Source organism: Heliangelus exortis, chromosome 2 (genome assembly GCF_036169615.1).
Source record: "Heliangelus exortis chromosome 2, bHelExo1.hap1, whole genome shotgun sequence".
Lineage (NCBI taxonomy): Eukaryota > Metazoa > Chordata > Aves > Apodiformes > Trochilidae > Heliangelus > Heliangelus exortis.
Genome location: NC_092423.1, coordinates 150,502,155 through 150,526,296, shown reverse-complemented (window position 1 = coordinate 150,526,296; position 24,142 = coordinate 150,502,155). Strand labels below are relative to the sequence as shown.

Here is a 24,142-nt window from a genome sequence, read left to right as displayed (position 1 = left end):
AGCAGCTTTTGCCAAAGAGAAAAAAAAGACCTTCAAAAGCAGACATCACCTGCCTCGGAGGCAGGTGAGGAGAGGGGAAAAGGGTTCTGAACTGTTTGGCCTTTTTTTTTTTTTTCTTTTTTTTTTATTTCTGGTGATTTAGTGTATCATCTCCCCTGCAGACACTTTTCCTTGGCCTTGAGGGGCTTATTTCAGCTAATGCCTAATCAAGAGAAGAGAAACTGAGGCAATAACTGTTCTGATGGGTGATAATTGTTCACCTTGGGAGCTTATCCAGCTTGACATCAGCCCTTGGACTGAAATGGGTGCAGGATCTCACCTCCCCACAGCCCAGTGACATGCCCGAGCAGCCAGGCCCAGCAGGATGTCTGCCTCATGCTTCAGAGGATGTCTCAGCCCAAACTTGCTCCAGAGCTGCTCATTTTGGGCACAGTCAGCTCAAATGTGTTCAAGGGAGCGTTGGGAGGTGGCTCGTAGCCACGCTGCCCTCTGCCAAGAGAATGGATGGACCAGCACATGCCTTGTTCCCATTCCAGCCTCTCCCCTTTGTGGCTCTGCAGGACTATCCCATGGCTGTCCCACTTTTGGACAACTCTCCCATTTCCAGAGGGCTGCATGTTGGTGAGGAGCAACCCTCAACTGGAGCTGCTGGGGACAAAATGGGCTTCATCCAGCTGAAATCATGTGTGGAGGGAGACATAAGATGTATTGACCTGGAAAGGGGCTTCCTGCTGGGCTGCTGTCTACCTACAAGACTTTAAAAAAAAAAAAAAAAAAAAAAAAAAAAAAAGTCATAAAACTGAAATCCAAAAGGGAAATAGATGTGCAGAGTCAGCGTGTCTCACCTGAACTCCTGGAGCTTGGCAGCACCATCATGAGCCAGCTTCCATCCTTGGGTGGGTTGCATCCAGGCAGCTTGTACCCATCTGCCTCACCACTCCTGGGAGGAGGAATGGGGAGGGCAGAGAGTGGGACTGGAAAAGAAACCAGAGCAGCCTGGGAGAAAGAGGTCACCCAGAAGGACGCCTCATTATGGAAACGACACACCAGGGGAAGCAGTGGTTCTCCAACAATGATGGGATCTGGCCAAGCCATCCAAGCTTTCATCCTGCTTGCTACAAGGTCCTGGGCTGCCCTTTGGTTTGTGTCATGCAGAAGACCTGCCCAGTTGACCTCATGGGCCTCCTCCAGGCTTTCATCCTCAGCTCATAAGATCTTGGTAGATAATATCAGAAGCTTGGGTTGTATTTCAGTAAGAAAAGAGCCCTGCTCCAACCCATGTGGTCACTGGCAAGCGTGCAGCCCTCCCCTGTGATCTCCTCCCATGCCCTAACATTGCTCTGGTAATTACCTCCAGAATTACCATATTTAAATCCAGCACTGTGGTTCTTCAGCTGCTGCCACAGCAGCTCCAGCTGCACCACCTCCCAGCAACTCCTCAGATGAAACATTTTACCCCTAATTAGTCTCTAAAGCTCGTGGGATGCAGCAGGAAGCTCTCATCCTCCCATTGGCACGTGTATAATATCTTCCTTGGCCTTTGGCATCTCCCTGGATGGATGATCCATCAGTGGAAGTCTTCAAGGACAGGTGGGATGGGGCTTTGAGCAACGCAACCTGGTGAAAGATGTCCCTCTCCGTGGAAGGGGGATTAGATTACGTGCCCTTTAAAGGTCTCTTCCAGCCCAAACCCTTCTATTCCGTAATTTAATCATGTGGCAATCTGGAAGTTTGGGTGCAGCTGGGTTTGAGGTGGTTGGAATTCATCCCTCTGCCTCAAGCAGGTGCAGTTGGAGTGCCAAACACACAGGAAACATCAGGTGAGGTTTCTTCTTCCCAAACCTTGGTGTCTCAAGGTGATATTGTCTGCAGGGCAGAGGAGGAATTAGCCAAGGTGGAGAAGGAGTTTCAGTGCTTCATCCCTGGCTCCACATGTGTATCGTGGAAGTTGGGGGGGAGGAAAGAGCACCAGGGCTGGAGTCACTTGTGGGAGCAAGATTTCAGAGCTGGGAAATCCCTGGGAGAGCTGGGGACTCACCCAGGTGGGAAAGGGGATGGATGTGACCATGGTGATGCTAGCAGGTGACATCTTCGGATGTTCAGGGGTGTGAAAGGACACCCTCCTCTAGGAAGGAAGTCCACAAGGATTTGGTTTTTCCTCAGACTTTCCCAAAGGAAGAAGGAATGTTCCTCTTCCAGGTCTCACCCAGGTGGATAGGATTGAAAAGCCATGATATCCTATTGCTCCTCAACACCAGGGCCATACAACAGGTTGCCCAAGGAAGCTGTAGATGCCCCATCCCTGGAAGTGTTCAAAGCCCACATTGGATGGGGCTTGGAGCAACCTGGGCTGCTGGGAAGTGTCCCTACCCATGGCAGGGAGGTTGGAACTCTATGATCTTTGAGGTCCCTTCCAACCCAAACCGTTTGATGATTCTCTAACTCCTGGCTGTCTCTCCTCTCTTAATCCCATTTGTCAGCATTTTAATTTAGAGGAGGGGCAAGGTCCTGGCAGAAAACCTGAGGTGAAAAGTCAGCTGGAAGACAGGGTTGTGCCTCCCTGAAACCATCCCCTGCCTCCTGGAAAGCTCCTCCTCGTTTTTCAGCTGGGCTGAAACGCATCAAAGATGATGAAACCTTTCCTGATGGAAATCCCTTTGGATGAGCCTTTGTGAGGGGCTGGAGGGGGTGTGTGGAACGTAGAATCATAGAATGGTTTGGGTTGGAAGAGACCTTCAAAATCACCCAGTTCCAAACCCCCTGCATGGGTAAGGAAACCTTCTGCTAAACCAGGTTGCTCCAAGCCCCATCCAACCTGAACTTCCAACACTTCCAGGGATGGGGCAGCCACAACTTCCTTGGAAAACCTGTTCCAGGGTCTCACCACCTTCAAAATAAAGAATTTCTTCCTCATGTCCAACCTAAATCTCCCCTCTTCAAGTTTTCAACCATTTCCCCTTCTCCTCTCGCTGCATCCTCATACAAAAATCCCTCCCCCAGCTTTCTTGTAGCCCCTTCAGATATTGGGAGGTTGCCAGAAAGTTACTTCAGAGCCTCCTCCTTTTCCAGGCTGAACAACCCCGGTTTCTTTAGCTTTCCTCTATACCCCCTCCCTTTCCCTGTGTGTCTGGGCTTGGATCACCCCTGCAAGTGCTGGGTGGTGGTACCGGTACCGTGCCCGATACCGAGGTGGGTGACCCAAAGGGTGCAAACTCCATTTCCCGAGGAGCTGAGCGGCTCCGTCCGGTAATGGCGGAGGGAAGAAGAGCGGCCGAGCCGAGTGCAGCCGAACCCAGCCGAATGCCGAGCGGCTGGGAGCCGAACCGAGCCGAACACAGCCGAAGGCCGAGCGGCTGGGAGCCGAACCGAGCCGAACACAGCCGAAGGCCGAGCGGCTGGGAGCCGAACCGAGCCGAAGACAGCCGAGCTCCGCCGATGCCCACGGAACCGAACGGAGCCGAAGCCCGAACGAGACGAAGCCCAACTGAGCCAAGCCGAATTTAGCCGAACCTAACCGAGCTAAACCGAAGTTAGCCGAACCCGAACGAGCTGAGCCGAAATCAGCCGAGCCCGACCGAGCTAAGCCGAACGCAGCCGAGCCCCGTGGCGGGGTGAGACGGGACCCCCCCAAACACCCCCTGAGGGAGGGATTTTGGGGGGCAGCGCCCTCGTCTGAGGGGTGACAGGGGGTGTGGGGGGGGACAGTAGGGAGGGGGAAGCTCCTGAGGGCGGGGGGAGGCTCTGGGACGGTGCTAAGGGAAGGGGTTTGGGGGATGGGGTGCAGGGGAGGCTCGGAAGAGGGGGGTGGGGCTGGGTTTTGGGGTACGGGAGAGACGAGGGGCTCGATCCTGGGGGCTTGGGGTGCAAGGGAGGAGGGGGGAGTTGTGGAGTGCAGATCTGGGTGTAGATGTGGGGTTTCGGGGTGCGGGAGTGACCCGGGGGGCAGATCCTGGTGTGGAGATGGGACTTCGGGTGCAGGAGAAGATCTGGGGTGCGGGGGGGGGTTGGATGGAGACCTGGGATGGTGGGTGCAGGAGGGAGATTTGGGGTGCAGAGCTGGGATTTGGGGTGCAGGGGGGATATTTGGGGTGCAAGGGGGAGATTCAGGGTGCAGAGCTGGGATGTGGGGTGCAGGGGAGGTGTTGGGTGCAGGGGGGAGATTCAGGGTGCAGAGCTGGGATTTGGGGTGTAGGAGATTTGGGATGCAGACCTGGGACTGGGGGTACAGGAGGATATTCGGGGTGCAGAGCTGTGATTTGGGGTGCAGGGGAGGTGTGGGGTGTTGGGGGGAGATTTGGGATGCAGAGTTGGGATTTGGGGTGTAGGAGGAGATTCAGGGTGCAGACCTGGGATCTGGGGTGCAGGCGAGATGTGGGGTGCACGAGGGGTATTTGGGGTGCAGGGGGAATATTTGGGGTGCAGACCTGGGATTTAGGGGACAGGGGGGAGCTTTGCAGTGCAGAGCTGGGATTTGGGGAGCAGGGGGGAGATTCGGGGTGCAAGGGGGAGCTTTAGGATGCAGGTCTGGGATTTGGGGTGTAGGAGGAGATTTGGGGTGCAGACCTGGGACTGGGGGTATGGGAGGAGATCCAGGGTGCAGAGCTGGGGTGCAGGGGGGAGATTTGGGGTGCAGAGGAAGAACCTAAGGAGCATACCTGGGACTTGGGGTGCAGGGGGGAGATCTGGGGTGCAGAGCTGGGGGACAGGGGGGAGATTCAGGGTGCAGAGCTGGGGTGTGGGGGGAAAATTTAAGGTGCAGAGCTGGGGCTTGGGGTGCAGGAGGGAGATTTGAGGTGCGGAGCTGGGATTTGGGGTACAGGAGGGAGATTTGAGGTGCAGAGCTGGGATTTGAAGTGCAGGGGGGGGGAATTTAGGGTGCAGGGGGGTGATTTGGAGGGGGGTGGGGGTGGGGATATGGGGTGAACCTCCCTTCCCAGCAGCACCATCTGGTGCCACGTGGCAGGATCTGTCCCCAGCCCAGGTGACACCTGCACAGGAGGAGCCTGTGGCCAATTTCAGAAATTAACAGCTCCAGCTGATGAGTTTTTGCTGCCTGGGCTCTGTAGCCACCAAACACCCCCTCCTCCCCCAGGGGTTCTGCTTTCCTTTTGTTTTTTATTATTTCGCTTTTTGACAGCAGAAAGGGGTAAACCCCATCCCACCCACTCCCCCCCCCCCCCCAAAAAAAAAATACCCAAAAAATTTAAGACCACCAAAAGAAAAATAATCCCACTGAGCTGTCACTTTGGTTTAGTAGTGAGATGATGGCCAAAGGTTGGACCTGGATGATCTTGGAGATCTCTTCCAACCTAAACATTCTGTGATGCTGTGTGCCACCAGGGTGGGGGGGATCTTGGTGGTCCATAGTGGGGTGTACCCCACGGTGACCCTGATTTAAACCCCCCCAACCACTCCGTGCAGGGTTTTGGCCAGGATGGAGGCAGCGGTGGCCAAGCGCATCTTGGTGACTGGTGGCACTGGTTTGGTGGGGAGAGCCATCGAGAAGGTGGTGGCTGATGGTGAAGGGCAGCCAGATGAAGAGTGGATCTTCGTGTCCTCCAGAGATGCTGACTTGACGTGAGTGCCACCCAGGACCTGGGTTTTCCTTTGGGAACCCCTCCCACCCCCCAGACACCCCAACCAGGTCTCCCTCCTTTGATGCCACTGAACCCCCACCCAAAAAAAATTTCCCATCCCAGGAATGCTGTGGAGACCAAAGCCCTCTTCGAGCAGCACAAACCCACCCATGTCATCCACCTGGCTGCCATGGTTGGGGGTCTCTTCAAAAACATCCGCTACAACCTGGATTTTTGGGTGAGAACCTGGGCAAACGGGGAGTATCGGGGTCCCTGTGGGGGTTGCAGCCCCTCCCCTGCCCTCTTCCAACCAGGATGTGGGGACACGGGGGCACTGCTTGCTCTGCTCCCAGAGCCAAACCAGGGTTCCTCTGGTTTCCAGGGTTGTTAACAAGTTATTAACCACAGGGTAAAAGGGTTTTGGGGGTCCCCACCCCGTGGGTTTGCCAAATCTCTCCATCCCCAGAGGAGAAACATCCACATCAACGACAACGTCCTGCACGCGGCGTACGAGACGGGGGTGCAGAAGGTGGTCTCCTGCCTCTCCACCTGCATCTTCCCAGACAAGACCACCTACCCCATTGATGAGAGCATGGTGAGCATCTCCAGCCCCCATGCAGGATGTCCCAGGGATGTCCCTGCCCTGCTTTAACTCCCTGCTCTCTTTGTCCCCAGATTCACAACGGGCCACCTCACAGCTCCAACTTCGGCTACTCCTACGCCAAGAGGATGATTGACATCCAGAATAGGTGAATAGGTGGGGTGGGATGGGGACATGGAGGAGCCCTTGAGGGCTGCAAGCCCCCTCTGGTTGTAAAATCATAGAATCCCTTTGGTTGGAAATTGGTTGGACCTTTAAGGTCATCAAGTCCAATTATTAACCCAGGACTACCAAGACCACCACTAAACCAGGTCCCTCAGCACTGCATCTGCACATCTTTTAGAACCCTCCAGGGGTGGGGACTCCACCACTGCCTTGGGGCCAGGGCCTGACAACCTTTTGGGTGAAGAAATTGTCCCTAACGTGCAATTTAAACCTTCCCTGGCACAACCTGAGGCCGTTTCCTCTTGTCCTATTGCTTCTTCCTTGGGAGGAGAGACCAACCCCCATCTCACTACAGGTCAAGGGGAATCCCCCCCCCTCCCTGGGGCTCCTGGGCAGAGATAACCTGGGCTCAGCAGATGGAGATGCTGCTGGTTGGGTTCTTCTGGGGAGAGCTCTGTGCTGTGGCTGGTGGAAACCCCCCTGCTTTCACTCAGGGGCTACTTTGAGCAGCACGGCTGCCGCTTCACCGCTGTCATCCCAACCAATGTCTTTGGGCCACACGACAACTTCAACATTGAGGATGGCCACGTCTTGCCAGGGCTCATCCATAAGGTCTACCTGGCCAAACGTGAGTGCCACAGGACTTCTTAATGCTTTTTTTTTTTTTTGGAGGGGGGAAGAGTTGGGTTGGTTTTTGTGGGTTGTCTGTTTTTTGCCCCTCCCTGTAGTCAGGTGGAGGTGGCTCATGGACTTGCTCTCCTTCCTCCTGCAGAGAATGGTTCTGCTCTGACCATCTGGGGCACGGGCAAGCCCAGGAGACAGTTCATCTACTCACTGGTATGGATAGTCTTGGGGAGCACTCACTTCCCACAACTCGAGGAGGGCAAATCATGGGGTTGGAGGGGGGGGTCAGATGAACCTCAGCAAGGTCTGTGCCCACCTGAGTTGTCCTGCACAGGGCTGGCCATCTTCAGGGTTGGGTCCCCTTGCAATGGGAGGGTTAGGGGATGGCAGCCACCCTCCAAGAGCCATCTGTCCCTCTGCAGGACCTGGCCCGGCTCTTCCTTTGGGTCTTGAGGGAATATGATGAAGTGGAACCCATCATCTTGTCAGGTAAGCCCCCAGCTGCCCCCCTCTTCCCCTCATAACCCTCCCTCCAAGAGGATGGGGGAACAGCCACCATCACACCCTTCTCCACAGTGGGAGAAGAAGATGAAGTCTCCATCAGGGAGGCAGCAGAAACAATTGTTGAGGCTATGGACTTCAGAGGAGAGCTTGTTGTATCCTTCACCACAACCTGACCCCTCCACCTCCTTGCTCTGCAGCATGGGGGGGACCACCCCATGTCCCCCTCTTCCACCAGGGGCTCCATAGGAGGGTGCTTGTGGAGCATCCCTCCCACTACCCCCACCAGGACAGGGTGGGGCAGGATGGGATCTTTTCTACCACTTTGTTTCCTTTAATCCTCCCCCTCCCAGTTTGACACCACCAAAGCAGATGGGCAGTTCAAGAAGACAGCCAGCAACGCCAAGCTGCGGCGTTACCTGCCCACCTTCCACTTCACTCCCTTCAAGCAAGGTGAGAGATGGGCCTGGGCTTCACAAAACACAGAGGTTCTACCACTGCAATTAGCCATGGTGACACCAGGGTGGTCATAGAATCATCAAATGGGGTGGGAGAGACCTCAATGATCATCCAGTTCCAACCCTCTTATCATATGCAGGGACCCCTGACCACATTGCTCCAAGCCCCATCTAACCTGGCCTTCAACATTTTCTAGGGAGAAAATTTTTTGGGAAACCTGGGCCAGTGTCTCACCACCCTCACACTAAAAAATTCAGTGTGGTCCATCCTTTCAATTCCCAAAGAGGATTTCTAAGAAAGAAGGGGACAGCCTGTAGTAGGGCCTGTACTAATGGGACAAGGGGTGATGGTTCTCAACTGAAAGAGGGGAGATTCAGACTAGACAATTTTTTTTTTTTTTTTTTTTTATGATGAGGGTGGTGAGACACTGCCTCAGGTTACCCAGAATGGTTCTAGAAGCCCCATGTCTGGAAATGTTGCATGAGGCTCTGAGCAACCTGATCTAGTTGAAGGTGTCTCTGCTCACTGCATAGGGCTTGGACTGGATGGTCCTGTTGGAGTGAGTCCAGAGGAGGTCACAGAGATAATGGGAGGGTTGGAGCAGCTCTGCTCTGGAGACAGGCTGAGAAAATTTGGGTTGTTCAGCCTGCAGAAAGCTCCCAGGAACACCTTAGAGCACCTTCCAGTGCCTGAAGGGGCTGCAGGAAAGCTGGGGAGGGACTTTGGATGAGGGCCTGAAGGGATGGATTGAGGGGGAAGGGTTTCCAGCTTCAAGAGGGGAGATGGAGATGAGACATTAGGAAGAAATTCTTTGCTCTGAGGGTGCTGAGCCTCTGACCCAGATTGCCCAGAGAAGCTGTGGCTGCCCCATCCCTGGCAGTGTCTCAGCCCAGGTTGGATGGGGCTTGGAGCACCCTGGTCTAGTTGAAGATGTCCTTGCTCATGGCAGGAGGGTTGGATTGGATGACCTTTAAAAGGGCCCTTTCCAAGCCCAACCTTTCAAGTGATTCTATGACCAACCAGCATCCCCCAAACCCATCCCACCTTCTCCCTCCCCAGCTGTGCAGGAGACCTGTGCCTGGTTCAGCGCCAACTACGCCGATGCCAGGAAGTGATGGACCAACACGAGGGCATCATCCTCTTCATCTCAGGGTTGTCCTTTGCTGGGGCAGAGGACAGGGTTGGGAACAGTGAAAGTGACATTTCCAAAGTAAAAAAAAATGTGGGGGGGGGGGGGGCAGAGCCCAGTCAACAGCTCCCACCTTCCTGCCCACTGCTGGGAGTGGTGCAGGACACCGAGGAAGGTCAAGGCACCCCTAAGGTGCTGGGACCCCCAAGACCAAGTGGTAGCAGCCAAGTGAAGCCACCACCATCCAAGAGGTTGGTGGCTTTGGTAGAGCTATAATGCGCTTTGCTGCTAATTACCTGTAATTAGGCAGTAATAAAGGGAAGGTGATCAAGGTTCCTCTAGCACAGGGAACAGCAGCTGGGCAGTTGCTGTCGCTTTTGGTGCATGGGGATGGTCCTGAAGCCCCCTCCAGCATCAGGATGGTGGGAGACCAGAACACATATATGTAGATATGGCATTTATTGAAATATATGCAAATAGCATAAAACTGGTGGGATGAGGAGCATCTGCCCTGCAGCACGGTCCCATACCCACATTAAAAAGCACCCTTAGGGTCCTGAGCCACCATGTGTTGACCAGCATCTGGAAGAGCCACAAAAGGGTTAAAAATCCCTCTGGGAGGGGGTAGAGGGTCAAAGATGGGGTGGTGAATCCATGCAGGAGCTTTGACTGGTGCCATGGACATGACAGAAGTCCTGCCCAGGGATGGCTTTCTTCCTGCACCTCTGCCCAGCTTTGGTGAGCCCCTGGCATGGGGACCGTGGGGACATCAAGGACCTATGGAAAAAAAGACCCATCAGCACCCCAAGCAGGTGCCAGAGGGGTTGTTCCCCTCCACTTCTCAGGTCACTGGCTGCACCCTGAGGTGACACCAGGCCCAACATGTCCCTGGAGAAAGGATGTCCTCTCTCTTGGCACTCACACATCGCTGGTCATGGACTGCTTTGGGTTGTAGGCTTTGGGCTCCCAACTCTTTCTGGTTCCCAGGGTCAGCTCTGGCTTCACCTAGTCAGAGAAGGGGGTTAGACAGGGCATCCTCCATCCCTGGTGACCCTCCTGTCCTGCAGGAGATGTCCCTTGTCCCCTGGGGACATGTAAGTCATACAGAATTGGTGCCTTGGCTATTGGAGGATAACCCATTCCACCCAAAAGTCTTCTCTGGGCATCACATCCTCAGCCTTGGCTCTTCTCCCATTGGGGTGTTCAGCACCCAGAGGTGCAGTCGTGATGGGGACACCCCATCCCTAGAGGACTTGACCTTCAGGGGGGATCCAGCTGGCCCCTGGGAGCAGGGTCTGGCCCAACCTCAGGACATTCCACCCAACAACTCCCCTAAAGCTGAAGCTTACCCCACACAAGGTCATGTTTGTCCTCCAGCCACTGGGGGTGGGTAACACCTTCCCTGCTAAGCCAGGGTGGTCCCTTGCCACCCCTGGGGGCTCCTCCAGGCATGAGAGCTCTGCAAGAACATGACATGGGTGGTGACACTCCAAGCATCCTTGTCTCCACCTGTTGGATGGGGACACCCTGGGGTTGTGTTGTCCTAGCAGAGCTTGGGGACACTCTGGGGTGACACACACATTCCAGCATAGGATGGGGACGTGCTGAGGCTTCAAACCCATCTGCTAAGCCACCACAGCTCCCACCTCATGGTCATCCCTCCTGCTCAGCTTCCTCTCACCTTGCAGGCAGCTTATTCCCATCCTGTCCAGCTCCTCCTGCAACAGCTCCATTTCGTGTCCCCTGCATGGGAAGAAAGAAATCTGGAGCTCCATCACCTTGGTGGCAACCCCATCAGGATGGCAGACCCTTCCCCAGCCTCCCCTACACCCTCCTCCTTTCCAGGCAGAAATAGGGCAGGGAGGTGAGAGGAGGTGCCCAAAAGCTGCAAAGAAATTATCAAGATGTATCCTGCACCAACAGCCCACCCTGGGGACCTCTGCTAGGTGACAGCAGGATGGGACATCCAAGATGGGTGTCCAGCAGCTCCAAAAGGTGCCCATTCCCCATCAAATAACTCTTACCTCTCCGGGGTGGAGGTGAGTTGGTGACAGGGAGACACTGGCCAGGCTCTCTGAGCACCACGATGGGTGGCAGTCACCAGACACTGTCCTGCAGGATGGCCAGAGGGTGGGAGAGGGCAAGAGGACCCTCAACCCACCCTTGTAGCATCCCCAGGGTCCCCCCTGCACCCATTCCCCACCTGCCATGGAGAGGAGCAGGGAAGTGGTGAGTGCTTGGATGCCAAGGAGGTCACCAAGGGTGCTGAAGGCAAGGAGGAGGAGGAGGAGGAGGAGGAGGACAGCACGGGGTGGTGTGGGCACCAGGAGCCCAACCAGCACCCCAAAGCCCTGTAGGATGCAGGTGGAGATGGCACTTGGGCTGCTACCTGTGGGATAAGGAGCAAAAGCATCAACGTTGGCACCAAGCAGCACCCATCCACCTTCCAACCACCCATCCCAAGCTCACCAGATGGCTCAAGGACACTGTGAAGCTCCTGCAGATGGTTCTCCAGCTGGTTCTGTGCACCCTCCATGGCTACCAGCAGCAGCCCCAGGCTCTGGTTGACTTTCTGCAGCTTCTCCATCATCTCCTCCATCCAGTGCTGCTGGGCCAGGAGAAGAGAGGTGTTGGACTCTGCATGGGGAGCAGATGGGTACTGTGTTAGGATGTGTTAGGATGGTCTGGGACAACTGGGCCACCAGACACTTCAACACTGCCAACTCAATGCTGGGGCAATCAAATGACTCAACTAAAATGTGAGGAAGAGGAAAAATCAACCGGGAGGTAAAGGTGACTCCATCAAATGTGAGATGTTTTCTAGACATAAAGTTAAATGCAATAAAAACCAAACATCAAAGCCCACTTTTTAAAACTGATCTTAAACACACTGGTAACACATCCCAAAATAATTAAAATTGATGTTAAATAAATGCAATTATAAAACATCCAAACATCTTGAAAAGTAGGTTTTATCTCCTGCCCAGAGGAAGGAAAAACAAAGAGTTTTGAAATTCCCTCTGCATTCTTTCCTGGGATGAGCTCTAATCCCTGCTGAAGGAATTAGGTGTCAGGATGGATTCCGTGCTGGGTGTGCTGAAAAAGCCTCCTGCTCATGGTGGACTTTGAGTCCCTGGGTTCAAGCTGCACCAGGAGAGCTTCAGGTTGGATATTAGGGAAAACTTCTCACTGAAAGAGATGGTAAAGCATTAGAACAAGTTGGCCAGGGAGGTGGTGGAGTCACAGTCCCTGGGGGTATTAAAAAAAAAATAAATAAATGGGCAAACGTGGTGCTTCAGGAGATGATTTAGTGGTTAAGGTGGTGTAGGACTGATGGTTGGACTTGATGATCTTGAAGGTCCTTTCCAACCATGATGATTTTGTGACTCCATGGCATTAACATCTGACACCCTCACACCTTCTGCTGCTCTGCCCTCCTGTCCCCCAGCAACTTCCAGCTCCAGGAAAGCTGGGGAGGGACTTCTGACAAGGGCCTGGAGGGATGGGACAAGGGGAAATGGTTTCAAGGTGAAAGAAGGGAGATTTAGATGAGATCTCAGGGAGAAATTCTTTGCTGTGAGGGTGGTGAGACCCTGGTTGCCCAGAGAAGCTGTGGCTGCCCCAACCCTGGAAGTGTTGAAGGTTGGATGGGGTTTGGAGCACCCTGGGCTGGTGGGAGGTGTCCCTGCCCATGGCAGGAGGGTTGGAACTGGATGATCTTTAAAGATCCATCCCAACTCAAACCAGTCTGGGATTCTGTGAAACCCAGTTTTTAAAAGTGATGTTCAGGAAGGGGACCTGCAAGGAGCAGTTCATGGGAGGTTTGATTGGGTCACCTTCATCTCACTGTTTACTTCTCATGACGTTTGGTTGAATCATCTTTACCTCACTGTTAATTTTTCTTTGCTCACCTTTGAGTTGCCTTTATCTCACCTCTAATTTTTGATCAGTGGTGTCACCCAGATCCCCCCCTCCCCTCCAGAGAGAGTTTCCTTCAGCTGCTCCTCCCTGAGCTCCATCTGAAGCTTGGTGCCCATTTGTCCCAGTGCCCAGTTGGCAGATGTTATTTCCCTTTCCCATGTTGGGAAGAGCTGGAGAAGCTTCACCAGGGTGCAAAAAGAGCTGGGGGGGTGGGGGTTGCTGCGTTCCCACCTCGTTGGGAATGGACATCCCAAGCTTTTTCCTCTGCCTGGTGGGGGTTTGGAGGGACAACCCAGTGTCCTTCCTGGAGCTCCACAGCCCCACATCTGCTCATGTTGCCTGTATGGAGACAGAAGAGGTTGGGTTGGTCCCGAGGGTGGGACAGGGTGAGGCAGTAGCAGCACCATCCCAACTGGTGGCTCTTACCCATCCATTGGATGATGTCCTCCATCAGCTGAGCCACCCGGAGCTGCTCACCAGGGGTGAGGGTCTCATCCAGGAGCTGCAGGCTGGGGTTGGCAGGGTTCTCTGGGCTCAGCCACCCATCCAGATGCTCCCACAACTCCTCCTGGGATGAATATTGGGATGGTGGTGATGGGGGGAGCCCCACAGCACCACCACCCCCCCCTCCAAACCATCACCACCACCACATTCCAGGGGGGTGCTGGCTCTCCCCATGGACACCCCCAGTGTTTTACCTCCATCCAACAACGCTGGGGTAAAGAAATTTGGGAAAAAGACTTCAGAACTGAGCAAGGATGAGATGTGGGATCGGGCTTAGGAGTGGGGAAACCTCAGTCTGCAGCAAGGAAAATGGACTCAGGAGGGCTGGTTTTACCCCAGAATGAGGAGAGAGGCAGTTGGGTGCTGCTCAGGCTCTGCTGCTGTGAGGTTTAGGATTTAGGGTAGGGTTGTGTAGGATTTACAATAGGAATTGGGGTGGAATTGGAGAAAATAAGATTTGGGGTGCCCTGTCCTGGCACTTTACCATGTTTGGGGGGCAGGGGTCCACCTGTGGCTTGGTGCCTTATTTCCCACCCTGGAGGAAAAGCCATGATGGTGACAGGAGACCAGGGGTGAAACTTTCTGGGATGTGGCTTCAACCTGGAACTGGTGGATCCCAACCTTTTGGAGGTTCCTCAGCTCCTGGGAGGTCCCCAGATCTTCCAGGGGGGTACCAAGGCACAGGCAGCTGAAAAACCTGGTAGTGAAACAGAGGAGCAGCAGAGCCCAGAAGGTCCAGGGCACCATGATGGGAAGTCCTGTGAGGAGAAATGGGATGTGGAACACCCTAAGGCACCTCCAAATCCAAAAAGAAGGTTGGGGGGACACACACCACCATTGGGGACCCTCCCCACTGCACCCCGGGGGAGTATGATCAGGGGGTCATGTGGGGAGAAAAAAAAAAAAAAAAAAAAAAAAAAAAAAAAAAAAAAAAAGAGTGAGGAGCACACTAAGGGACCTTCAGATCCAAGGAGAGGTTTGGGGGACATCCCCACTAAGGGCATCCCCCTCCAACACACACAGGGGAAAGAGGAGGGGGGGTCCTAGGGGGAAGGAGGGGGTGGGGACCACACTGAGACACCCCCAAATCCAAGGAGAGGATAGGGGGACCTCCCCATTGAGGGGAAACCCCCCCAAGAAACCCAGGGGAAACATCTTGGGGGGGGTCCTGTAGGGAGAAACAGGGTGGGGAGACCCTTAACACCCCCAAATCCAGGGAGAGGGGAAAGGGGGACCCACTATGGGAGGGGGGGGGGCCTCCCAATATATCCAGGGGCAGCATGATGGGGCAGAAACAGGGTGGGGAGCCCCCTGAGACACCCCCAAATTGAGGGAGGGGGTTGAGGAACCCCCACATTGAGAGGACATCCCCCCCCATACACCCAGAAGCAGCATAAGGGGGTGGTCTTGTGGGCAGAAACAGAGTGGAGACCCCCCCAAGAAACCCCCAAATCCAGGGAGAAGGTAAAGGGGGACCCACCATGGGGGGGACGGGGGGATGACCCTCCCAATACATCCAGGGGAAGCATAAGGGGGAGGGGGGGGGGGGGGGGGGGGGGGGGTCTTGTGGGAAGAAACAGAATGGGGAACCCCCCGAGACACCCCCAAATTGAGTGAAAGGGTTAAGACCCCCCCCCAATTGCGGGCACCCCCATTGTGAGATGAAGGGACCCTCCCATTATAGGGGGACCCCTCCTCAATACACCCGAGGGTGCCACGGCCCTTGGTCAGACTCGGGACGGGTGAAAAGCACCGGAGATCGCGGTCCCCCCCATTTTCTACTGTCCAGTACAGTCCCGTCCGGATTTCCGGACCCGGTCCGGTCCGGTCTGGTCCCGTCCCGAACTCCAGTCTTGTACGGTCCGGTCCGGTCCGGTCCGGTCCCGTCCCGTCATGATCTCCGGTCCTGTCCCCGATCCCCTGTCCCGGTCCGATCCCCAGTCTCCGGTCCCGTCCCATCTCCGGTCCGGATCTGATCTCTCCGATCCCATCCGATCTCCGGTCTGGTCCCCGGTCTCCGGTCCGGTCCGGTCCGGTGTCCCGGTCCCGTCCCGTCCCATCTCCGGTCCGGTGCGGTCCCATCCCGGTCCCATCTCCGGTCCGGTCCCCGGTCTCCGCTCCGGTCCAGTCCGGTGTCCCGGTCCCGGTCTATCTCCGGTCCGGTGTCCCTGTCCTGTTCGGTGCCGGTGCCGGTGCCGGTGCCGGTGCCGGTGCCGGTGCCGGTGCCGGTGCCGGTGCCGGTGCCGGTGCCGGTGCCGGTGCCGGTGCCGGTGCCGGTGCCGGTGCCGGTGCCGGTGCCGCACCTGCGCAGTTACCCGCCCTTCGGCCAAGCCCCACCCTTCCCGCCAGGCCCCGCCCCTTATAGCGCGACTCAGCCAATGGGAGTGCAGGGGGCGTGTGCGGGATGGACCAATGGGAACGCGGGAAGGAAAGGGGCGTGTCCCAGGCATGGAGGCGGCGGAGCTGCGGGTGGGGTTCGTGGGCGCCGGGCGGATGGCGGGGGGGCTGTCCCGGGGGCTGCTGCGGGCAGGTACGGGCACGGGAGGGGGACCCTGACCCCGGGAGACGTGTGGGGACACGGGGACAGTCCTGGCCCAACCCTTCCGTGGGGTCACGGACACGCGTGGGGGGCTGGGGACACGGGGACAGTCCAGGCCCGACCCCTCCGTGGGGTGACTGACACGCATGGGGGTTGGGGACATGGGGAGAATCCTGGCCCGACCCCTCAGTGGGATTACGGACACTCGTGGGGGGTTGGGACACGGGGACAGTCCTGTCCTGCCCCTCCATGGGGTCACTGACAGGCTGGGGGGGGGTGGGGACATGGGGAAAATCCTGGCCCAACTCCTCCGTGGGATCACAGACACGCAGGGGGGGCTGGGGACATGGGGACAGTCCTGGCCCGACCTCTCCGTTGGGGTCACTGACAGGCTGGAGGGGGGGGGGGGGGTTAGGGACACGGGGACATCCCTGACCTGTCCCCTCTCTGGGGGTCCCTGTCCCATAGAAGGGGTTGGGACATGGGGACCCTGAACTGTCACTGCCCTTGTATGGTGCCCAGAGCTGTCCCCATAGGGTGCCCATCACTGTCCCATCATGTCCCCACAGCTGTCCCCATGGGGTGCCCATCACTGTCCCCATCAGGACCCCACAGCTGTCCCCATAGGGTGCCCATCACTGTCCCCATCAGGACCCCACAGCTGTCCCCATGGGGTGCCCATCAGTGTCCCCATCATGTCCCCACAGGTGTCCCCATAGGGTGCCCATCAGTGTCCCCATCAGGACCCCACAGCTGTCCCCATGGGGTGCCCACCACTGTCCCCATCAGGTCCCCCACAGCTGTCCCCATGGGGTACCCATCACTGTCCCCATCAGGTCCCCACAGCTCTCCCCATGGGGTTCCCATGCCAGCCAGTCTGTCAGGATCTGTCCCCATCCCGCAGGCTGATGGTGCTGGGCTTGGGGACACAACCACGTCCTGGCTGAGCACTGTGCTGCCGGGGTGTCCCCTCACCCTGGGGTCACCCTGGGGTCACCTTGGCCACTCACCCCTGTCCCCATGTCCCCCCAAGGGAAGGTGTCAGCCAGCAGCATCCTGGCCAGCGCTCCCTCGGATAAAAACCTGGATGCCTGGCGGGTGAGTGGGGTGACACGGGGGTGACAAAGCCACCTTGCTTGGTGGCCACGGCGTTGGGAGGCGTGTTGGGGTGTCCCTCACCAAAATTCCGGGGTGCTCTTCCTTCCCCCCACAGGACCTTGGTTTCTCCTGCCATGGGTGACACCTGTGCCAGAGCTTTGGTGGCTTTGTGGCCAGAGCATCCCCGTGTCCCCGCATGCGAAGGTGTCCTGGCTGTGGGGTTTTTTTTTGGGGGGGGGGAGGGGGGAGAGGTGACAGGCTGTGACACTTTTCCCTGCCCCACGGGCAGGACTTGGGCTGCCGGACCACCCACTGCAACCTGGAGGTGCTGCAGGAGAGCACCTTGGTTTTCCTGGCCACCAAACCCCACATCCTGCCCGGAGTCCTGCAGGAAATCCGTCCTGCCGTGGGACCTCACCACGTTGTCGTCTCCCTCGCAGCTGGTGTCACCCTCCAGACCCTGCAACGGGTGAGCCTCCTCCCCCGGCTCCTCCTCTTCTTTCCCTTCCTCCTCTTTCCCCTCCTTCTCTTCCTCTTCTTTCCCCTACTCCTGTTTACCCTCCTTCTCCTCCTCTTTCCCCTACCTTCTTCTCCTCTTGTTTCCCCTCCTCCTCTTTCCCCTCCTTCTTCTCCTCTTCTTCCTCCTCCTTCTCCTTTTCTTCCTCCTCCTCCTCTTCTTCCTCCTCCTTCTCCTTTTCTTCCTTCTTCTTCTCTTCCTCTTAGAATCAGAATTGTTTTGGTTGGAGGACCTTTAAGATCATCAAGCTCAACTTGTCTTTCTCTCCTTCCTCCTCTTCCTTCTCCTTCTCTTCTCCTCCTCATCTTCCTTCTCATCTTCCTTCTCTCCTTCCTCCTTCTCCTCGTCCTCCTTCTTCTCCTCTCCTTTTCTCATTCCTCTTCTTTCTCATTTTCTTTCACCTCCTCTCCTCCTCCCCTCCATCTCCTCTTCCTCCTTCTCTTCTCTTCTCCTTCATCTCCTCCTCTCCTCTTCTTCCTCCTCCTCCTCCTCCTCCTCCTCCTCCTCCTCCTCCTCCTCCTCCTCCTCCTCCTCCTCCTCCTCCTCCTCCTCCTCCTCCTTCTCCTCTCATCTTTCTTGTCTACCTTCTCTCCTTCCTCCTTCTCCTCCTCCTCTCCTTTCTCATTCCTCTTCTCATTCCTCATCTCCTCCTTCCCCTCCCCTCCATCTCCCCTCCATCTCTCCTTTTCCTGTTTCTCCTCTTCCTCCTCCTTCTCTTTCTTCTCCTCCCCCTCCATCTCCTCCCATTTCACCCATGGAGAAGGCCCAATCTCCACCCATCTTGCATCCCCATCTCCTTCCCCCTTGACCCTTGCCTCTCCACCAGCTCCCACAAGCTCCCACCAGTGTCTCAGGACACCTTTGGGTGCTCCCTGGACCTTGCACCCCTCTCCCATCCCCTTTTCTCCTCAGCTTCTCCCTGCTGGGACCAAGGTGCTGCGGCTCATGCCCAACCTGCCCTGTGTGGTGCAGGCAGGGGCGATGGTCTTTGCCCGGGGCAGTGTTGTTGGTGACATGGAAGCCACCTTGCTGAAGAACCTCTTGTCCTCCTGTGGGCTCTGCGAGGAGGTCCCCGAATCCTACATCAACATCCACACCGGCCTCAGCGGCAGTGGGGTGGCCTACGTAAGCTCAGACAGCAGGACATGGGATGCTGGCGGTGTTGGGGTTGGGGGCCGGGGGGGTCTCCCCACTTTTTTTGTCAAGCTCACACCTTCTCCTAACACCCCCCCTCCCCCTTGGTGGTTGTTCTCCTCCAGGTGTATCTGTTTGCTGAAGCTTTGGCTGAGGGAGCGGTGAAGATGGGGATGCCGGGTGGCTTGGCCAGCAGGATCGCGGCTCAGACGCTGCTGGTGAGTTGGGGACAACCTGGGGTCTCTCTCCTGCTCTACAGCTCCTGCCAGGCTCCAACACCCCATTGTTCCCCCCCCTCCTGCCTCAATTTCCCCTCTTGAAATGGAAGATGAGGCCAGCAGCAGGCAGCGGAAGGTATGGCAGTGAGATGGGTTCTTCGGTTCCCCACCATGGGGTGTGAGTGATGGGAGGATCATGGAACCATTTTAGTTGGAGAAGACCTTTGAGATCATTAAGTCCAACTGTTAACCCAACACTGCCAAAGCCACCACTAAACCATGTCATAGATCATAGAATGCTTTGGGTTGAAAGGGCCCTGAAGGATCATCTCGTTCCAACCCTCCTGCCATGGGACACCTCCCACCTGCCCAGGTTGCTTCAAGCCCCATCCAACCTGGCCTGAGACACTTCCAGGGGTGAAGTAACCACAGCTGCCCTGGGCAACCTGTTCCAGGGTCTCAGCACCCCCATAGTGAAGAACATCCCTCAGCACTACACCTGCACATCTTTTAGATACCTCCAGGGATGGGAACTCCATCACTTCCCTGGGAACCTTCCCAAAGTGCCAGACAGGATGCTGCCATCCAACCAGTGAGAGAGGTGAGGGAAGGTGTGGGAGGTCTTTATCTCTTTGACCCCTCCTGGTCTCCTGTAGGGTGCAGCAAAGATGATGCTGGAGACAGGGGAGCACCCAGCAAAGCTTCGAGGAGATGTCTGCACACCCGGGGGCACCACCATCCACGCACTGCACGAGCTGGAGAAGGGTGCCCTGAGGGCCACTGTCATGAACGCCGTGGAGGCGGCCACCAAGAGGGCCTGTGATGTGTCTGAGGACTAGTGGCTTGTCTGGAGACAAACCCCTCTGTCCTTGCCCCCCTTCAGGGGACAGGGGGACCCTGACACCCCCAGGAGACCCTGGCTGGGGGTGGGAGATGGTGTGTGGACCCACATCCATGCTACGTGCTACCTCTGCAGGGTTTCAACCAAATAAATGTCAGCAACATTTTTTCTTGGCTCTTTCTGGTCCCTTCAGTTTTGGGGGTTAACCAGCCTGGGGGCACTTCCACAGGGAGGTGACAACCACAAGTCCCTTGAGCAGCAGGGATGGAGCTGATGCCACGGTGGCTCCATTGTCACCAGGGATGGAGCTGATGCCACCAGAACCATGGCAGGACGTAGGGCACTGGGGACAGGGTGGGGATGGGGTTTTTGGAGATGGGCTGATCCAAAAATCAAAGCAGCCACATCCCTGCAGCAGGAGATGAAGGTTGCTCCAAGCCCCATCCAACTTGGGATTCAACACTGCCAGGGATGGGGCAGCCACAACTTCCTTGGGCAACCTGTGCCAGGGTCTCACCACCCTCAAATTAAAGAATTTCTTCCTCGTGTCCAACCTAAATCTCCCCTCTCCAAGTTTTAACCCATTTCCCTTGTCCTCTCCCTACCCCCCCATGTCCAAAGCCCTCCCCCAGCTTTCTTGGAGCCCCTTCAGATATTGGGAGGTTGCTCTGAGCTCACCTGGGAGCCTCCTCTTCTCCAGGCTGAACAACCCCAATCCCTCAGCCTGGCTTCCCAGGGAGCTGCTCCAACCCTCTGAGCATTTCAGTGGCTCCTCTGGACATGTCCCAGGAGCTCTGTGTCCTTCTGATGCTGGGGACTCCAGAACTGGACCCAGAACTCCAGGTGGGGTCTCAGAAGAGTAAAGGGGGAGAATCCCCTCCCTTGGCCAACTCTCTGTGCTTCTTCTGATGCAGCCCAGGACTTGGTTGGCTTTTTGGGCTGAAAAAAAGTCTTTCAGTCTTCCTGGGCTGAGAAGACCTCACTGGGAAGAGACAACACCCCAGAGGTCCCCTTTTTGATACCCTCCCCCTACACCATGCTGGGATGGCTCCACATGACCATTGACAGACAACAACCCCACAGTGGGCATAAAAATCCATTTAATTTTCATAAACTCTGAAGTTATTGAGACAAAGACCCAATAAGTAAAAACACACACCCCACCCACTGACAACGGGGCAGGGCAGCACTGATGAGTTGGGTTGGGTTGGGTTGTTTTTTTTAACCCCCTTTCAACAATTTGCCTAAGCAGGCTAAAATTTAACCCAAAATCAGGGCAAGAGCTGCTAAATTGGCATCTGATGCCTCTGCTGATTTCAAGGCAGTGCTGGGAGCCCTCCCCTCTCCCCTCACACCCCACAAACCCCAGAGGAGACACCTTGGATACCTGTTTCAGCAGGTCTGGGTGTTCCAGGGGTGTAGGGCTGTCCCAAGAATGCTGGAGGTGACCCCCTCTGGGAAGCTGCAGCTTCTTGGATGCCACCCAAGTGTCCCTGTCCCAATCCAGTGCATGGAAAAAAAGTTGTCTTAAAGCAGCTCCAAACCTCCCCAGTTTCACCAGACTCTGTTTTGGCAGTGGGGAGGGTGCCACCAACTTCTTCCAGGACAGGACTTTTGCCTTACAGCACCCCCAGGATTGGTCTCTGTCCATCCAGCTGTGGCCACCTCTGAGAAGTCTGGAACTGTCACTTCCCTCATCATCCCAGCTCCTCAAGGTGACACCCAGCAGGTCTTTCCCTCTCCCCTTCTCCCCGCAGTTTTGGGGGGGGGCCAAGTGGTGCTGACCAAGGGGCCACCCCCTGGCTCAGTCTTGTGAGATTTAAAAAATAGCACCTCCCAAATATTCTCAGGGTGAGGAACAACCCTTGAACACTCACACAGGGGTTGCAGCACACGAAAAAAAAATAACACCCCACCCCATTTAGCCCTAAATTTCAACCCCTCCTCTTAGCTCTGACAAACCCAGGACTCCATCTGTGACGGAGGGGGGTAAGGGGAGCTGGCACCTGGGACAATCAGGGTGTCCTCAGCCCCCCGGTGCCCCCCAGGTTGGGTGGTTTGGTAGCTGAAAAGTCATGGTTTGCCCTGCCCTAGGAACGGGGGCTGCCACCTCGATGCAGCCTCTGGGCCATGCTGAGGAGGGAACGGAGCTGGACCAGCTTCAGAGGCCCCACTTGCCGGGGGTCTTGACCTTCCAGCCAACGCAACGCAGTCTCCAAACCTTTGATGGCTTCCCGAGCCGTGGGCACCAAGCCGTCCCCTCCTTCCCCACCCCTCCTGCCATCTCTGGCAGCTGCCTCCACCTCCTCCTCCTCCTCCTCCTCCTCCACCCCACAGCCTTCCTCCTCTTCCTCGGCATTCCCCTCCCCGCCGTCGCCCTCCGTACCCGGTGCCGCATCGTCCAAGTGCAACCAGTTGGCCACCTCTTCGGGAGCCAACCGTTTGTAGGCCAACGCTGCCAGGTGGGTCAGGTCACTAAAGACTTTGCTGTCCCCTCCACCTTCCTCCCCACACGGGGGAGGATCAGCGGGCTCTTCCTCCCCAGGTTGGGTTTCGAAGGCGGCGCGCAGCCCCAGCAGCCAACACTTCTCGATCGAGCCGGGCGGGATGAGGTCCCAGGAAAGGCCGGCCAGGTACAACATGTCCTTGAGGAGAAACGACCTCACAAAATCCACGGGGCCACCAGAGCCACCGGCCGTGCAGGAGACGGCCAAACGCAGCAGTTCCCGTTTGTAGAGCTGCTTGAAAGTGGAGACCACCCCCTGCTCCAGCGGGGCTGGAATTCGGCCTCCTCCTCCTCCTCCAACAGAGCCGCTCCCGGAGGATCCCTTGGAAAGGAAAAGGGCACGGATGGAGCCGTCGGGTGTCTGGAGGGGAGGGGATTCCTCGGGATCCTTCCCAGAGTGGGTGGTGGGTGGGGAACTGAGCAGCAAGACAGCCTTCTGCTGAAGGCAGCTCCGGCGCAGGTAACGTTTGACACCCGGCACGAAGTCCTCAAAAAACCAAGCCCGGAGAAGCGCCGGCCCCAACCTGGCTTCAGGGCTGTACCGGTAGCAAGCGGGGAATTTGTCCTGGTTGTGATGGCGGAGGCTGGGAGGATCACGAAGGCTCCCGACCACCAGAGGTTTGAGTTTGTGGGAACCGGTCAAGTTGGCAGCCAACAAGACGGTGACCCGTTCACGGGGAACCGATCGCCGCCGCGCCGTTGAGGTCGCCCCAAGGCTCTGCCCCGGCAAGAGCTTCCAGTAGAGTCCGGTGATGTTGGCATTGTAGATCTGCTCATCCCCGTAGCCCCCAGCATCAGCGGCCACCACGGGGAAAACCTCGGGGCAAGAGGCCGGAGCGCGTTCAGGTTCGGCAGGGAGGCCGCCCTCGCCGTAAATGCGTTGGCTGGAGATGCCGTGGCGCTTCTGCCAACGCCAAAACCACCCGTGGCTGGCTTTGAAGGTACATTCGGGACCGTAGATCTGCCGGGCAAAAGCTTCAGCCTGAGCTTGGATGAGAGGTCCGGAAAGAGGGACGCCGTGTTGCCGGAGAGCAAGGAACCAAGCGTAGACGGCACGGTCGATCTCTTCCTCGTTGGCCAAGCGCATCTTCTTGCGTTGGGTGCCCACCTCACCCCCCAGCTGCTCCAGGAACCACCTCAGCTTGGCTTCGTCTTTCAACCAACCCCTCAACGTACCCCCGGGGACCCCAAAAGCCCGGCACACCGACGCTTGCCTTTCGCCTTTCTTCACCCTCTCGATGGCTTGCAGCTTGTCTTTGATGGAGTAAGCCCGTCGGAACGCCATCTTCACCGACACCCCCTTGCCACCACCACCACCACCATCACCACCGCCGCTGCCTCGACGCCCTCCCGCCATTCCTGCCGGATCCCCCCCCGCCTCCGGATCCCCCCCAGGCATGGAGAAACCCTCGTAGCCATGAGCCGGAGCGGTACCGGGAGGAGGAGAAAGCGCGTTATAACCGGGGGGAGGGGCAGGGGGCGATGTGTATGTGAGGGTATTGAAGAAGGGGTGGGTTTAGGGGAGGGATTTTTTTGGTTTTTTTGGGGGGGGAGGGGTCGCGGCGCCTTTGTCTCCGCTCCGGCCCTGAGGCGGCCGAGGAGGGGCGGAGCGTAAGGCGCATGCGCGTCCCCCTCCTCCTCCCCCCCCTCCCATTCTGAGTATTCGCCGCTCCCGCCTCCCCCCCCCCCTCCTGGCACCATTGGACTCTTCCCCTCAGCTCCAGCACAGCCTTTGGGTTGTACCACTCTGCGCCAGTAAGGGCGGAAGGATTTTTTTCCCCTCCCCCTTCGCTTTGCCTGGATATTCCA

General features: G+C 56.8%; 4 protein-coding genes across 17 annotated transcripts; 2 read left to right on the top strand and 2 right to left on the bottom strand.

Annotated features, from left to right (window-relative positions):
• The first annotated feature begins 3,438 nt into the window (after nucleotides 1–3,438).
• On the top strand, nucleotides 3,439–9,542 carry GFUS (GDP-L-fucose synthase). The gene is made up of 11 exons (XM_071738568.1): nucleotides 3,439–3,611; nucleotides 5,422–5,577; nucleotides 5,700–5,814; nucleotides 6,043–6,171; nucleotides 6,252–6,325; nucleotides 6,837–6,970; nucleotides 7,115–7,179; nucleotides 7,389–7,455; nucleotides 7,543–7,622; nucleotides 7,821–7,920; nucleotides 8,986–9,542. Exons 2-11 carry the CDS (start codon nucleotides 5,435–5,437, stop codon nucleotides 9,039–9,041), a joined length of 963 nt encoding a protein of 320 aa, XP_071594669.1. The 5' UTR covers nucleotides 3,439–3,611; nucleotides 5,422–5,434; the 3' UTR covers nucleotides 9,042–9,542.
• LOC139793615 (protein brambleberry-like) lies at nucleotides 9,150–15,785 on the bottom strand. Of its 14 annotated transcripts, none has more exons than XM_071738565.1 (11): nucleotides 13,965–14,395; nucleotides 13,675–13,860; nucleotides 13,403–13,544; nucleotides 13,208–13,315; nucleotides 11,809–12,549; nucleotides 11,525–11,692; nucleotides 11,080–11,444; nucleotides 10,737–10,798; nucleotides 10,405–10,514; nucleotides 9,978–10,060; nucleotides 9,150–9,832 (listed from the first exon to the last, which is right to left on the bottom strand). In XM_071738565.1, the coding sequence occupies exons 6-11, from the start codon at nucleotides 11,652–11,654 to the stop codon at nucleotides 9,470–9,472; spliced, it is 1,113 nt and encodes a 370-aa protein (XP_071594666.1). In that variant the 5' UTR covers nucleotides 11,655–11,692; nucleotides 11,809–12,549; nucleotides 13,208–13,315; nucleotides 13,403–13,544; nucleotides 13,675–13,860; nucleotides 13,965–14,395; the 3' UTR covers nucleotides 9,150–9,469. The 14 variants fall into 14 exon arrangements, 12 of the variants coding, with proteins under 12 accessions (XP_071594666.1, XP_071594667.1, XP_071594656.1 ...); XM_071738566.1 differs by having other exon boundaries at nucleotides 12,246–12,549; XM_071738562.1 differs by lacking the exons at nucleotides 11,809–12,549; nucleotides 13,675–13,860 and adding an exon at nucleotides 15,273–15,785 and having other exon boundaries at nucleotides 9,498–9,832; nucleotides 10,405–10,512; nucleotides 10,693–10,798; ... (1 more) ...; nucleotides 11,259–11,444; nucleotides 14,102–14,238.
• Nucleotides 15,786–15,906: 121 nt separating this feature from the next.
• Nucleotides 15,907–19,993, top strand: PYCR3 (pyrroline-5-carboxylate reductase 3). The gene is made up of 6 exons (XM_071738552.1): nucleotides 15,907–16,010; nucleotides 17,053–17,117; nucleotides 17,407–17,586; nucleotides 18,547–18,759; nucleotides 18,894–18,986; nucleotides 19,643–19,993. Exons 1-6 carry the CDS (start codon nucleotides 15,929–15,931, stop codon nucleotides 19,823–19,825), a joined length of 816 nt encoding a protein of 271 aa, XP_071594653.1. The 5' UTR covers nucleotides 15,907–15,928; the 3' UTR covers nucleotides 19,826–19,993.
• A 916-nt stretch (nucleotides 19,994–20,909) lies between these two features.
• Nucleotides 20,910–23,850, bottom strand: TIGD5 (tigger transposable element derived 5). Its single transcript, XM_071738551.1, has one exon. The coding sequence runs from the start codon at nucleotides 23,730–23,732 to the stop codon at nucleotides 21,918–21,920; it is 1,815 nt and encodes a 604-aa protein (XP_071594652.1). The 5' UTR covers nucleotides 23,733–23,850; the 3' UTR covers nucleotides 20,910–21,917.
• Nucleotides 23,851–24,142: the final 292 nt, after the last annotated feature.

Excerpts from the sequence above, each read along its gene's own strand:
- PYCR3 (XM_071738552.1), top strand. The coding sequence starts at position 15,929 with ATGGAGGCGGCGGAGCTGCGGGTGGGGTTCGTGGGCGCCGGGCGGATG. Across the intron at positions 16,011-17,052 it reads CCGGGGGCTGCTGCGGGCAG|GGAAGGTGTCAGCCAGCAGC; the intron begins GTACGGGCACGG and ends TGTCCCCCCAAG. Across the intron at positions 17,118-17,406 it reads AAAACCTGGATGCCTGGCGG|GACTTGGGCTGCCGGACCAC; the intron begins GTGAGTGGGGTG and ends CCCCACGGGCAG.
- TIGD5 (XM_071738551.1), bottom strand. The coding sequence starts at position 23,732 with ATGCCTGGGGGGGATCCGGAGGCGGGGGGGGATCCGGCAGGAATGGCG.
- GFUS (XM_071738568.1), top strand. The coding sequence starts at position 5,435 with ATGGAGGCAGCGGTGGCCAAGCGCATCTTGGTGACTGGTGGCACTGGT. Across the intron at positions 6,172-6,251 it reads ACCCCATTGATGAGAGCATG|ATTCACAACGGGCCACCTCA; the intron begins GTGAGCATCTCC and ends CTTTGTCCCCAG. Across the intron at positions 6,326-6,836 it reads ATGATTGACATCCAGAATAG|GGGCTACTTTGAGCAGCACG; the intron begins GTGAATAGGTGG and ends GCTTTCACTCAG.
- LOC139793615 (XM_071738555.1), bottom strand. The coding sequence starts at position 14,227 with ATGGTGCCCTGGACCTTCTGGGCTCTGCTGCTCCTCTGTTTCACTACC. Across the intron at positions 11,445-11,524 it reads CAGTGTCCTTGAGCCATCTG|GTAGCAGCCCAAGTGCCATC; the intron begins GTGAGCTTGGGA and ends CTTATCCCACAG. Across the intron at positions 10,515-10,736 it reads GGGAATAAGCTGCCTGCAAG|AGCTCTCATGCCTGGAGGAG; the intron begins GTGAGAGGAAGC and ends ATGTTCTTGCAG.